The sequence below is a fragment of the Amphibalanus amphitrite genome, unplaced genomic scaffold (genome assembly GCF_019059575.1).
Source record: "Amphibalanus amphitrite isolate SeventyFive unplaced genomic scaffold, NRLGWU_Aamphi_draft 000196F_arrow, whole genome shotgun sequence".
Lineage (NCBI taxonomy): Eukaryota > Metazoa > Arthropoda > Thecostraca > Balanomorpha > Balanidae > Amphibalanus > Amphibalanus amphitrite.
In genome coordinates this window covers 657,637-672,040 of record NW_024881691.1, presented here as the reverse complement: position 1 = coordinate 672,040, position 14,404 = coordinate 657,637, and the positions used below count along the sequence as shown (strand labels likewise).

The window sequence follows — 14,404 nt, the reverse complement described above, 5'->3', positions numbered from 1 at the left end:
GGAGGCAAGTGGTGAATGACCGATTGGAGCTCCATGGCGCATCTGACCCTGTCCTTGCTTGTTAAGAACAGGGCGCATACCATGGAGGGGGGGGGGGGGTCCAATGGTTTGACATTATACCGATCGTAATCTGTCATATAACGTAGCAACATTAGACTGAGTAATCGTAAAGTTTCGCGCCCAACACCTCTGCGAGTCCTCCTTTGAATTTCTGCAGGGAGGTTTCTTGCACTAGCCACCCCGGGAGGCTATTCCATTCTTTGACGACTCTGTGTGTGAAGTATCTGGACCTCGCGTCAACATGCGCGCGGATGACTTTGATCTTGTGTCTGTGACCACGTGTTCTTCCATTTACTTCCAGACTCCACAAATCCTCCGGCGAGATGTGACAGTGTCCATGAAATATTTTCCAGCACTTCAAAATATCAGCACGAAGAAGGCGACCCTGCACAGAAAAAAGATCAAGTGTTTTGAGCCTGTCACCATAGCACGTATCTTTGAGGCCCAGAGTGTTACGCGTCCATAGTCTCTGGATTTTCTCTAACTTCTTGAGATCTTGAACATATCCACTGTTCCACACAGATGAAGCGTACTCAATAATGGGCCGTATGTGTGTCTTCCAAATGAACATCATGAAGTCAGGTGATCGGCAGCGAGTAGATCTAAGAAAGTTATGGACAACGCCCCCAGCCTTTCTCGCAGCAAGGGCACAGTGCTCGTGGAATTTTAAACTGTCATCCACGGCGACGCCCAGATCAGTGTAGGCCGAAACGTGCGGTATTTCGGTGCCATTCAATGTGTATGAAATGATGGACTGGGCGTGATATCGGCGCCGAAAATGAAGCACAGCGCACTTTCGTAGGTTAAGCGCCAGCCCCCACGATGTGGCTGTGTCGTACAGTAGGTCGATGTCCCTCTGGAGATCTTCCGCTGTAGTCAGAGGGGCTTCTCTGTCCATCTTCATATACACTTTCAAATCATCCGCGAATATCTTGTAGCTACTCGTCAAAGTTGAAGCGATGTTATTTATGTACAATAGGAACAAAATCGGTCCTAGAACGGAGCCCTGTGGTACACCACTCAGCACCTCTGTTGGCTTGCTTGTCGTGTCTTTAACCAGCACTTGCATTTCTCTTCCCACCAAGAAATCATACAGCCAGTCAAGAAGCCTTCCCTGCACACCGATCTGTCTTAGCTTCTCGAGGAGGATGGCATGACAAACCACGTCGAATGCTTTCGAGAAATCGAACATGATGAGGTCGACAGGATGGCCACAGTCAAGCGCGCTAGTGATTTCATCATAAGTGAGAATCAGCTGGTCCTCCGTGGAGCGACCTGGACGGAAACCAAACTGTTCCTCAGAGAGAATCGCATTTTCGCAGAAGTAATCATAAAGTCCACGGAAGATCAATCTCTCAAGACTCTTACAAGCAACTGACGTCAGTGCAACCGGCCTGTAGTTCTGAGGGTCGTGACGGGAACCTTTCTTAAAGATAGGCACAATCAGTGATGACTTCCAGGCTCGAGGAAGCTTCCCCTCTAGAAGGGACCGACGGAAGATAATATACAAGGGACTGGTGAGGGTATTGGCACAAGACCTCAACAGTCTTGGGTGCAGCCCGTCCAGTCCCATGGCTGAGTTTGGATCTAGACCGGTGAGTAGTGTGCGTACGTCAGAGGGGCCGAACTCGATCTCGCTAAGTGCGGCCTCGCAACGCTGATGAGGAGCCGGCTCCTCCGGCACCGCAGCAGTGTGAATGTCAGCAAAAGCACGAAGAAGACAGTCTGCCATTTCCCCCGGATCATCAGAAATGGTGTTTGGGTCCATGCGCAGTGGACCCACGGAGGAGCGGAATTGCTTTTTATGTCTCATGTAAGAGTGAAGAAGTTTCGGATTTGCTTTGGATCTTGCTATCAATGACCTTTCGTACTCTATCTGGGACCTATGAGCGTAGGATCGTATGTTATTGTTGGTCTCGAGAAATGTTTTCAGTGCCAAGCACGTCTCAGGCGACTTTCTGCCAAGCATGGATCTGATATCCTTGTAAGCTTGCCATGCTTCCCTACGCAGGCGCTTCAAAGACGATGGAGGGTTTGACTTCCAGGGGGGTTTCATTGGTCTAGTGTCGTGCATCCTTCTTGGAACGTGTCGGTCTATGAGTGGGTTCATGATGGACAGCAATTTTGTGAATGCTTCGTGCGAGGAAAGCTGTGAGAATTCTGTTCCCCAGTCAATGCCCTCCAGCTCCGCATTGATCACTCCATAGTGGCCACGATGCCACAGCACTCTGCAGTGGCCCTTCAAGGCTGCCTCTCTGTCTACATCAAAGACATAATCACAGTGGATGCTACAATGATCACAGCCTGGTGGAGGCGCGTGGACTTGAACCGCTCCTAACCTATCCACCTCAGAAGTTAACAACAGATCGAGTATGTTGCCTGATCTTGGAAAGGTGCTCTCAAATATCCATTGTGTGAGACCTATTGTGTTAAATGTGTCAATAAACATTCTCTCGACTGCTGAATGTGTGGTTTCAGAATGTGTTGGGGACCATGTGATGGAAGGCAGGTTGAAATCCCCAAGTATGACAACCTCCTTGTCTGCACAACTGTGGAGAATAAAGTCTGCCAGAATCTGATTCTGAGCGTGAGAGTTAGAAGGGGGCCTGTACACCACATATACATAGATATCACAATCTGCTAGTCTCAGCAAAAGACAGTTGTCTTGGGAGGAATCTACCTGGTCAACCTTGAAAGATTCTCGGACATACATGCACACTCCATGCTTAGGCGTGCTTCCTGAGTCATTACGGAAAAGCAAATAACCAGGGATAGCTATAGTGGCATCCGATACTAGTGGTGTAAGATGGGTTTCAGTTATCAGTAAAAGATCGGTCTGAAATGGATCAATAAGAAAGTCTGGCAGTAGTCCGACCTTACTGCTTAAGCCATTCACATTGCAACATGCTATTTGTACTGTATATGTCCGCGGAGCTTCACCTTTCCAAATCAGTTTCCCTCGCGTTCTGGAAGGGGGAACCTTTGCCCATCAACACGGTTCCCCGGGTCGGCGCCCGGCGCTGCACAAGCTGCATGCGAGGGGTCGGCCGTGGCTGGAACAGGTGATGTCCCCAAGCGAGACATCACCTGCTTAGGAACTGTCTCCTGGTACCGAGGAGCAATGGGCCCCGGACGTGGAGAACGAGGAGGGTATCTGGCCCTCAGCTCCTGTCTCTGGAGGAAGGTAAGATCACGCTTAATGAAAATGTGTGAGTACTGAGAGTCCTTCAGAGTTTTTGCTTTTTCCAGGATCAGCCTCCTCATGCGATTGTCGCGGACATTTCCCCTGAACAGATCTGTGTCGGTCCTGATTCGGCACACCTCAGTCCAGGTTGTGCGCTCCCCAGTGAGAGCATAGATTACCTCCCCAAACTTTGTGGCTGCCTCACCAGCCGATCCAACACGCAAACCTCGTACTACCAAAGATGATACCCTCTTTTTCCTCTCCTCCATCTCTTTGAGTTCTAACCTCATGATCTGTCTGTAGTCAGTATGAGTCTGTGGGACTGGATCTTGATCTTGACCCCCAGCCCCGCCAGAGATTTGCAGGGTCCTTCCCTCTTGTCTCTTTACGACCTCTGCAAAGGTGGCCCTCTGTTGACCCTGTTCCTGTGCCACAGTTTCAAGAGTCTTTTTGGACTCAACTAGTAACTTTGCATGATCCTCAATCATTGACTGGATTGACTGTACTGCGATGGTAAGTCGAGAGAGCATGTCATTATTGGTGTTCTGTGTCAGTGGTGTAGTTGGGAGCTGGATTGCATCTATCCTAGCTGCAACCTGCTTGACCATGTCATTGCAAGTACCTTTTACGTCCTGCGCATATGTGTTCTCTTGGAGTTCTACTGCCTGGATTGCCTGCTCGACTTGCTTTGACTGGGCACTGGCTGTTTCGGCATGCCTAACCATTGATGCATGTATCTCCTGGAGAGACTCTTTGATGACAACCTCAAGGTGTTCGACCTTTGTTTCTAGGTGTGCAATCTTACTCGCACTTGCCTGCTCCGAACCCTTCTGCACTCCTCCTTTAACGAACGATTGCTTACATGCAGCGCAGATCCAAGAAAGGATTTTGAACCTCTTCAACGCGGAATGTGCTGCCTTGGGAATCGATTGACACTCCGGATGAAACCAGCCCAAGCATACATCACATTGCACGCCCGGACCCCCATCTTTGACCTCTTCTCCACATGTCATTTTACCCGGTCCACCCTTGCATGTAGCATCTCCATCTTCCCCGTTACTGCATGTCCCGCTGTTGGATCTGGAACGTGAACCCCATGGTTTGTAGACATCACTGTCCAGGCGCTTTATGTCCCTACCTTTTTCCCCAGCACAACTCACCACTTCCTCCTGCGCCGACGAGGTTTCCTCACTCTCGGGCACACCACCACTTGCAATATCCGTGGCAATATCAACCTCACAAATCGGCTGCGTGGATTGCAAACTCGCCATACTTCCCGTGTTATCAACCGACGACAATTGCGCCGAAGCCCCAGATACCGCAGACGCCGACGACCCTAGTGGTTGAGTTAAGTGTTTCTTTTTTGGTGGTGGTGAATGTTGCAAAGTCATTGTTTTTCACGCAATGAACTATGTAAAAAAATTGTGTCCTGTTTGTGGGGGTGGCCGCTGGAAATGCTTGAGGATGGGGATGAGCAAGAGAAGAGCAATACCCAGCAACGCCGCAGGAGCTCGCGAGGCACGTCCGCACTGGTTCAGTCTTGAAAGCCAAGTCCTGAGTATTGTATCCACTACTGAAAGCCACTACTGAGTATCCTGCTGTGTTTGATTATTATTTATTACTATTGCTCAAAATAAGATATATATCTGTTATTACTGCTGTTTTTTTTCTAAACACCTTTAATCTTTGCATTTCTGGGTGGTAAAAAACATCATAAAATTATCTTATCAGATAAGTGTTTGATAAAAATATACCTGCACTGCATGCAACAATAAAGAAATATATTGCGATTATTGGCATATCATCTACAGTTCATGTTCCAATCTGATGAAGTGTTCTCATTGCCTATTTATGGTTTTGAGCACCATGTATTATGATATTGGCATTCACAGATGTGCAGGTATCAGAGTAAATAAAGCATTTGCTGGGAGTGTCTCTCTCTCCCTGTCTCTTGTTTGTCGATCAGTCTCATTCTTGTTTACATAAATTTAGCTTAATTGTAACGGTGGACAGACTGGCGGAGCCAAGGCCCACAAAAGGAGAGCTTGTTGCATGGGCCCCAACCCCTAGGTACCATGTAATTGCACCATGCCCTGTACCAACTTAGCTATGGGACAGAGCTGTCCTTCGCTGTCTTTGTCTGCCTCCTGACTTGTCTGTCTGTCTGTCTGCCTGTATGTGTGTGTGTGTGTGTTCTCTCTCTCTCTCTCTCTCTCTCTCCTTTCTGATATTTAATATAAAATGTGCTTGTCCTCTTTTCATTATTTTGCTTACTCATAAAAAGAAAATCAGTAACTTGTAATGCTTTTGGAAATATGGCTGAATAATTTAGTAGGTTAAATAAAACAGGTGTACTATTGATGAGCTGGCTATGTTCAGTTATGATGCTTTATGCAGTGGCTTTGTCTCTGTTTCAGTGTTACTGTCACTGAGCTGCTGAGCTGTGGTCGGACTGGCCCGAGTCTCGGCACCCAGCGGCTGCTGGCCGGAGGAGCTGCGATGGCTGACGAGAACCAGCGTCCGGCGGCGGCGCGGCCGGCGCCCGGCTCCCAGCAGGAGCTGCCGCCGCCGCCACGGCTGGTCCGGTACGGCGTGCCGCCCGGCCGGCGACCACCCAGGTACGGCGCCGGACAGACGGCTAGGGGCGCCGGACAGACGGATAGGGGCGCCGGACAGACGGGTAGGGGCGCCGGACAGACGGGTAGGATTGCGAGGCGGATCGTCACCAGTCAGGTGGGGAAACGGGTCACTTAATGGTCAAAAGTAAAAATAAAGAGAATATCGCACCACGTGAGTCATGTTCCCAGATCTGGGATATAGCTGCTTTTCCTAAATTCGTTTTAACAGCCCTTATATACACATTCACGTTGTCTATCTCAGTACCTGAGGGATAGGCAAATCAGATTAGATTATGTCTGTTTTTGCACTGGACTTATTTTCAGTTATCTGGATGCTTTCATTGGGTGCTTGCCATTGTTCTCGCTCACCTGCCTGTGGAAATCGCTGAGACATGGACGGCTGCCAGCGGGATGAACACACTACCGGCAGATCGCCGGGCCGGGGTGGGGCCTCCGTCCCGTCACTGGCCACCGGCCGGGGTGGGGCCTCCGTCCCGTCACTGCCCACCGGGCGGGCCGGGGAGGTGTTATCGTCCCGTCAGTGACCGCCGGGCCGGGGGGGGGGGGGGGGGTCTCCGTCCCGTCACTTCCCACTGAGCCGAGACGCTGACCTGTGCTGTGGTTGACCTGTGCTGTGCTCATTAACGCTGACCGGCGCCGTGCCCAGTGCTCACTGGCGCTGACCGGTGCCGCGCCCCGTCGCCACTGGCGCTGACCTGTGCACTGCCCAGTCGCCGCTGACGCGCCCGCCTCCCTCCTCAGCCGGGAGTCGGCCGGCCGCGGCGGTGTGTCTGCGCTGCTGGCAGTCTCCAGTCGGATGCCCCGCGAGGACATCCGACTGGAGACGGAGCGGCGGCAGCAGCTGGCGCACTCCATCCAGCTGCTGCAGCAGAAGGCGGCCCGCCAGCAGCGCGAGGTGGGTGCCGGAGGGGAGCGAGCGGTGGCGCGGCTCAGGGCCTCGTGTTCTCTGCGTCACCCATTGTGTCATTGCCGTTTGCTGATTAGTCACATTCATTACGTCGCCGCCGGCAATAACACTGGCGGACCATGTCACCATAGGCAGTCGGTTTCCCTGAGCTTCGTGTCGCCGGTCCGGGAGAGAGAGCGCAAGGTCACCTTTCCTGAGCTCTGACCGGCGGTGGGTGTACCGCAGGCTCGGCAGGGGATGGCGCTACCGACCGGTCGGCCGCCGCCATCGGCTCGGACTCTGCCCGTCAGCCGTCAGCCGCCGGCCGCGCCAGGTACGACCACCGAGCGGAGGGGCCGATAGACCAGCAGTGGTACTGGTAGACCGGCAGTGGGGACTGGTAGTCCGGCAGTGGGACTGGTAGACCGGCAGTGGGACTGGTAGTCCGGCAGTGGGGAGTGTTAGACCGGCAGTGGGGAGTGTTAGACCGGCAGTGGGGACTGGTAGACCGGCAGTGGGGACTGGTAGTCCGGCAGTGGGGACTGGTAGTCCGGCAATGGGGACTGGTAGACCGGCAGTGGGGACTGGTAGTCCGGCAGTGGGGACTGGTAGTCCGGCAGTGGGGACTGGTAGTCCGGCAGTGGGGACTGGTAGACCGGCAATGGGGAGTGGTAGACCGGCAATGGGGACTGGTAGACCGGCAGTGGGGACTGGTAGTCCGGCAGTGGGGACTGGTAGTCCGGCAGTGGGGACTGGTAGACCGGCAATGGGGACTGGTAGACCGGCAGTGGGGACTGGTAGTCCGGCAGTGGGGACTGCATGAGGTCATTAGGGACTGATAGACAGACGGAGGGCTGTTAGTTCAGCAGATGGACTGATGGACAGCAGAGGAGGCTGTCGGGAGGGTATTGGGGACCGGTAGACCGGCTGGGTGGTTCTCTGCATGCAGCAATACTGGTGCCATGTATAATTGCATACCTTGTTTGCTGCTTGGAGAAAAGTCATGTTTTTTGTAACGCCTCTACGCTTCCTGTTCTGTCGGACGCATTTTTGCGCGTAACATCGCGTTGCCACGTTCTCTCAGTAGTATCGGCTTTATTTCTTCTGCGATGCTGACCGTGCCGTTCCACCTCCGTCAGGTTCAGTGCCGCCCGGCACGGGTCCTCCCTCGGCTGTTGGGAAGGCCCCCAGGGCGAGGCCGGGCCCTCCGAGTCTCCGCGGCCCGCCGGCGGCGGCAAACTCGGTCCGGGCGCCGGCGGCGGAGCTCGGTCCGCTGGACAGTAGCGCCGCTCCTCGCCAGAGCGGCCCTGTCGACCAGGCGGCCACTAAGCGGCCCGCCGGCCAGCCGACCGACCGACCGGCGGCCAAGCGCGCCTGTGTGCGGACCGGTCCGGGGAGCACAGTGCCGGTGAGCCCCACCGGCCCCGCGCCGGCCCCTCCAGTCTCCGGCCCCGCACTCGCCGACCCAGCCGCCGCGGGGCGCAGTGCCGCGCCCTCTGCCGTACACGTGCCGCCCGTAGCCGCCGATCCGGTGAACGGTGACAGCGCTGCCCGTTACTCTCCCGCGTCAGCCGTCAGTGGCTGCCGCACAAGTGCCCCCTCGGCCGCATTCAACCCCACCCGCTCAGCTGCGTCCACGGCTGCCACCTTCTCCACCCCCAGCCCCAGCCCCAGCCCTGCACCTGTCCCTGGCCCTACGGCATCGTCCGACGCCATCCCCACAGCTGCCGACCCCGTACCCACAGCCGCGACAGACACCGTCCCTACAGCCGCGACAGACACCGCCCCTGCAGCTGCTCCCGACGCCATCCATGCAGCTGCCGACCCCGTACCCACAGCCGCGACAGACACCGTCCCTGCAGCCCCTCCCGACGCCATCCCTGCAGCTGCCGACCCCGTCCCCACAGCCGCGACCGACCCCGTCCCTGCAGCTGCTCCCGACGCCATCCCCACAGCTGCCGACCCCGTCCCCACAGCCGCGACAGACACCGTCCCTGCAGCCCCTCCCGACGCCATCCCTGCAGCTGCCTACCCCGTCCCCACAGCCGTGACCGACCCCGTCCCTGCAGCCGCGACAGACACTATTCCTGTAACTGCTCCCAACCCCGTCCCCACAGCTGCCGACCCCATCCATACAGCTGCAGCCGACGCCATCCCTGTAGCTGCTGAACCCGTCCCAACAGCTGTAGCCGAACCTATCCCTGCAGCTGCCGACCCTATCTTTACAACTGCCCTCGATCCCGCTCCTGCAAGTGTTACTAATCCCATCCCTACAGCTGTCTCCCAGTCCATCCCTATAGCTGCCGACCCCATACCTACAGCCGCCAAAGACCCCATCCCTACAGCCGCCAAAGAGCCCGTCCCTACAGCTGCGGCCAACGCGATCCTTGGAGCTCCCGACCCAGTCCCCACAGGTGTGGCCGAACCCATCCCTGCGGCTGCCGACACCATCTTTACAACTGCTCCCAACCGCATCCCTGCAGCTGCCCTCGACCTTGACCGTACAGCTGTCGACCCCATCCCTACTGCTGCCGACCACATCCCTGCAGCTGCTGACCGCATCCCCACTGATGGCGCCCCCATCCCTATAGCTGCCCCCGACGCCATCCCTGCAGCTGCCGCTCTCGACGCCATCCCTACAGCTGTGGCCGACCCCATCCCTACAGGTGCCGATCCCGTCTTCGCAGCTTCTCCCGACTGTATCCCTGCAGCCGCCAAAAACACCATCTCTTTAGCTGCCCCCGACGCCATTACTACAGCTGGCGCTCCCATCCCTATAACTGCCGCTCCCGACGCTATCCCTACAGCTGTGGCTGACCCCATCCCTACGGCTGCTCCCGATGCCATCCCTGTAGCTGCCGACCCCGTCAATACAGCTGCGGCCGACCCCATCCTAACAGCTGCCGATCCCATCTTTACAACTGCTCCCGACCCCATCCCCACAGTTGCCGACCCCATCCCTGCAGCTGCCGACGCCAATCCTACAGCGGCCTATGAAGCCATCCCTGCAGCTGTTACCGATCCCATATCCGCAGCTGTGCCCGACCCAATCCCTGCAGCTGTCCGCGACCCCGTCCGTGTGGCTGCCGACCCCGTTCCTGCAGCTGCCGACCCAATCCTTGCAGCTGCTCCCGACCCAATCCCTGCGGCTGTCCCCGACCCAATCCCTGCGGCTGTCCTCGATCCCGTCCCTGCAGCTGTTCCCGACCCCTTCCCTGCAGCTGCTGACCCCGTTCCTGCAGCTGCGGCCATTCCTTTCCCGTCCACCGCTGCCAGTCCCACTCATAAGGGCAAGAAGGCGTGGCTGAGTCGCTTGGCGAGCTGTGAGGTGGCGGACGGTCCGCGGGAGGGTGGTGTGCACGGCGCCCCCGTCCCGGCAAACACCTCTCCTCAGGGACCGGCGGACGGCACACCGGCCGAGACCGACGGAAAAACGCCGAACGGAGCGGCTGGAACGACAGAGACAGAGACGGCTGGTGCAGCATGGACCGAGCCTGTTGGTGCAGCAGAGACTGAGACGGTCGGAACGACGGCAACCGAGATGGTTGAAACGGCAGCGGAAAAGCCGGCTGGCACAGCGGGGACAGAGCCGGCTGGTACAGCGGGGACAGAGCCGGCTGGTACAGTGGGGACAGAGCCGGCTGGTACAGCGGGAACAGAGCCGGCTGGTACAGCGGGGACAGAGCCGGCTGGTACAGCGGGGACAGAGGCGGCTGGAACGGTACCGACAGAGGCGCCGGGGGCAGAAGGGACTGGATCGATCAGATCAGTACGGACGGAGGCGGCTGGTACAGCAGGAACAGAGGCGGCTGGTACAGCAGGAATGGAGGCGGCTGGTACAGCAGGAACGGAGGCGGCTGGTACAGCGGGGACAGAGGCCAGTGACGCCGCTGAGACAGCTCCGGGTGCTGCGGGAGGGCCGGAGGCGGACGGCACAGCGCCGGCTGAGCCGGCCGGGGCGGGTGGCTGGCCGGAGCAGACCGGGACGGAGACGGAGGGCTCCTCGCCGGCCGAGGTGGACGGCTCGCCGCCAACGAACGGCGACCGGACGCCGCCGGCGGCGGGAGACAGTTCCTCGGGCGACGGCGACGCGGCCGCGTCCAACGGTGTGCTGGCGCCGCGCGCCGCCGCCGCCGCCACCAAGGCGGCCGCCGCCATCAAGAAGAGCCCCGGCAAACCGAGGAAGAGGTCGGCCGCTAGCCCGGGCGGGGAGGCCGTGAAGCGGCCCTCCGTGATGGCACTGAAAAAGTCGGGCGAAAAGTTCACGCAGACCAACTTTTGCTGTCAGATCACGTACAAGCTGCCTCGGTGCCGCGAGTGCCGCGCGGTGCCCACCCAGCGACACAACAAGCCGTCGGGCATCTACTGCCGGTTCACAGCGTTCCGCAAGGTGCGTTACACGCGCACCGGTCAGCTGGCCGTTGCCGGCTTCTGCGACCCGTTCACCGACTCTGGCGGCGAGAGCGACCGGCTGTGGCGCGCCAGCGCGGCCGGCCCGCCCACCATGCAGCCTGAGATCGCCAAGTTTCTGCTGGCGCACGTCGGTAACCAGTTCTGTGACCTGGTGTCCGAGGAGGAGGCTGCGCGTCGCGCGCACATGGGCGACGACCAGACGGTCGCCTGGAAGCGGGTCGTGCAGGGCTGCCGCGAGATGTGTGACGTGTGCGAGACGACGCTGTTCAACGTGCACTGGGTGTGCTCGCGGTGCGGTTTCGCCGTCTGCGTGGACTGCTACCGGGGCCGGCGAGACGGCACGGCGCGCAGCTTCGGCGACCCGCCGCCGGAGCGCGACCAGTTCCGGTGGCTACTGTGCGGCGCGCGGCCGCACCAGCAGGAGCGGCTGATGCTGACGCAGATTGTGGCCGGTGACGCACTGCAGACACTGAACCGACAGGTGCACGAGGCGCGCCAGCTGGCCGGCCTGCCGCTCAGCTGCGACTGCGAGCTGGCCAAAAAGCTGCAGGCCGAGGCGGCCGAGACCGCCGCCAAAGCCGATGCCGTGAAGGCGGAGCCGGCGCCGGGCGGCGCGGCGCGCCCGCCGGCCGGCGGCACGCTCTCGCTGCTGGCCGACGTGGCGCTCTCCCGGCTGTCCTCGGACGACAGTGACAGCGACTCGGACGGCTCGGACGGCGGCGGCGGCTCGCTGGCGCTGCGGAGGCTGCTCGTACCGGGCGCGTCGGCAGACGCCAGGCCGCGGCCGGCGCGCAAGGAGCGGCCGCGCCGCCCCGGCTGGTCCATGGGCGACTTGCTGGACGAGCTGCTGGACAAGGTGTCGGCGCGCTGCGGGGCGGCCGCGCCGGCCAGCCACGCGGCCGCCGGCCCGGCGGCACTGCAGCACTTTGTGCGGCGCGCCACCAGCCGGCGCGGCTTCCGCGAGCGGCTTCCGATCCGGATCATGACGCTGGGTGAGTCGACCCGGCTGTACCCGAACGTGCGCCACGCGTGGCTCTGCGACGGGAAGCTGCTGCGGCTGCACGAGTCCACGGCGCCGGACAGCGAGCGCCTGTTCCGCGACCAGTGGAAGCGCGGCCAGCCGGTGCTGTGCTCCAACATCGGCGGCGGCCTGGACCGCTCGCTGTGGTCGGTGGACGCCTTCATCCGCGACTTTGGCGACGTGCGCAACGACCTCATCAACTGTCGCACGGGCAACATCGTGCCCAACCAGCCGATGCGTCGCTTCTGGGAGGGCTTCGAGAGCGTGACGCGCCGGCTGCGCGACGACAAGGGCCAGCCTATGATCCTGAAGCTGAAGGACTGGCCGCCGGGCGAGGACTTTGCTGACATGATGCCGCGCCGCTTCTCTGACCTGATGTCGGTGCTGCCGATGACCGAGTACACGCGCCGGGACGGTCGGCTCAACCTCGCCTCCTGTCTGCCGGACATCTTCGTGCGGCCCGACCTGGGGCCCAAGATGTACATCGCCTACGGGTGCGCGCTGCACCCGAGCAAGGCCTCCACCAACCTGCACCTGGACGTGTCTGACGCCGTCAACATCATGGTGTACGTGGGCATCCCGGCCGACGGCGACGCCGACAACGCCGAGGCGCTGCGGGCCATCGACGAGGCCGGCTGCGACCAGCTGACCAAGCGCCGCGTGCGCGACGAGCTGCCGGGCGCGCTGTGGCACATCTACCACGCCGCCGACGCTGACAAAATCCGAGACCTGCTCAACAAGGTGGCCATTGAGCGCGGGGACCAGCTGGAGCCGCACCACGACCCGATCCACGACCAGAGCTGGTACTTGGACGGCCCGCTGCGCCGCCGACTCTACGAGGAGTACCGCGTCGAGGGCTACCCGATCGTGCAGTGTGCCGGCGACGCCGTGTTCATCCCTGCTGGCGCGCCGCACCAGGTGCGCAACCTGCACTCGTGCATCAAGGTGGCCGAGGACTTTGTCTCGCCGGAGAACATCGGCCACTGCTTCGACCTGACGCAGGAGTTCCGCTCCCTCTCCGACACGCACACCAACCACGAGGACAAGCTGCAGATCAAGAACATCATCTACCACGCCATGAAGGACGCTGTCTCCTGCCTGCTGGGCGCCGCGCGCGCCGACAGCGCGGCGCCCACCGTGAAGGGGGAGCGCGGCGCGGACGACGCTCTCAGCTGAGCTGCCGGCTGCTGGCGGCGGTCCCGGCTCTTCTCGCCGAGCGGCGCCGCGGCAGTGAGGTGCGGGCCGCCAGCTGCCGGCGGTCAGGACGGGTTTGGGGTGTGACCCCGGCACCGGCGATTATGGTGGGTCGGAGGTGCCAGGTCCCCGACCCCGGGACCCGGCACCAGCGGTCGGACGGACGGACGGGTCGCAGGTGCCTGGTCCCGGCAGGGACGGTGTCCGTGTGTGTGCCGTGGGACGGGATGGCCGGAGTCTGTCTCGGCCGGGACGGGGCGAGTTCGGGCGATCTCTGCAGACCGTGGTGGCGCCGACAGTCGCACAGCACAGCACGCCTGGCTGTTATAGGAGCGGTGTTTTGGACGCCAGCGTCCGTCCCTGAACTTCCTTCAGCGCTCCCCTCCCTCCCTCCCTCCCTCCCTGCCTGCCTCTGGTACCAAACACTGCCAGGTCCGCTTACAAGTCAATAAGACACGCTGAATGCAAGGAAACACTTCTGCAGTCTCCCTGGGACATTGTCGACTGCCTGTTTGTGCCAGGTATCGCCGTGTCTTTGTCTCTATCTCAGACGAGTTGGAGCAATCGAAACATAGTGAAACGACTGGTGGGATGCTCCATTCAGTCCATGAGCTTGAATGTGATTGACATATTTTCGGCCAGAAAGTCGGATGCTGTGAACCTTTGAGTGCAAAAAGCATCTGCCATTTTCGTCACACCGCGTGTTAATGCACTGTCATTATCACTCTGTTGGCAGACCTGTTCTTAGCGCTGTGTACATTGTGTGTATTTGAAGTGGCGTATTGTGCGGTAGCGGGGCGCGCAGTAGCTCTGTCGGACTAGCGCCGGCTGTCTGACAGGGCCCTGGCCAGGCCTTGTCCGTTTTATGCGACTGAAGGGGCGCCGGGTGCTCCGCCGCCTTTCGGTACGCAATATAAAATCGTTCTTATTATGTGGGTCTGCGATGACCAGTGTGGAGGCGTTGCTGCCATTTAAATGCGCGTGGTCGCTGGTCGCTGGCTCGTGCG

General features: G+C 59.5%; 1 protein-coding gene across 1 annotated transcript; it reads left to right on the top strand.

Moving 5' to 3' along the window:
* Positions 1 to 6,630: 6,630 nt before the first annotated feature.
* Positions 6,631 to 14,326, top strand: LOC122384692 (lysine-specific demethylase 3B-like). The gene is made up of 3 exons (XM_043372335.1): positions 6,631 to 6,778; positions 7,016 to 7,103; positions 7,909 to 14,326. The coding sequence occupies exons 1-3, from the start codon at positions 6,680 to 6,682 to the stop codon at positions 13,377 to 13,379; spliced, it is 5,658 nt and encodes a 1,885-aa protein (XP_043228270.1). The 5' UTR covers positions 6,631 to 6,679; the 3' UTR covers positions 13,380 to 14,326.
* Positions 14,327 to 14,404: the final 78 nt, after the last annotated feature.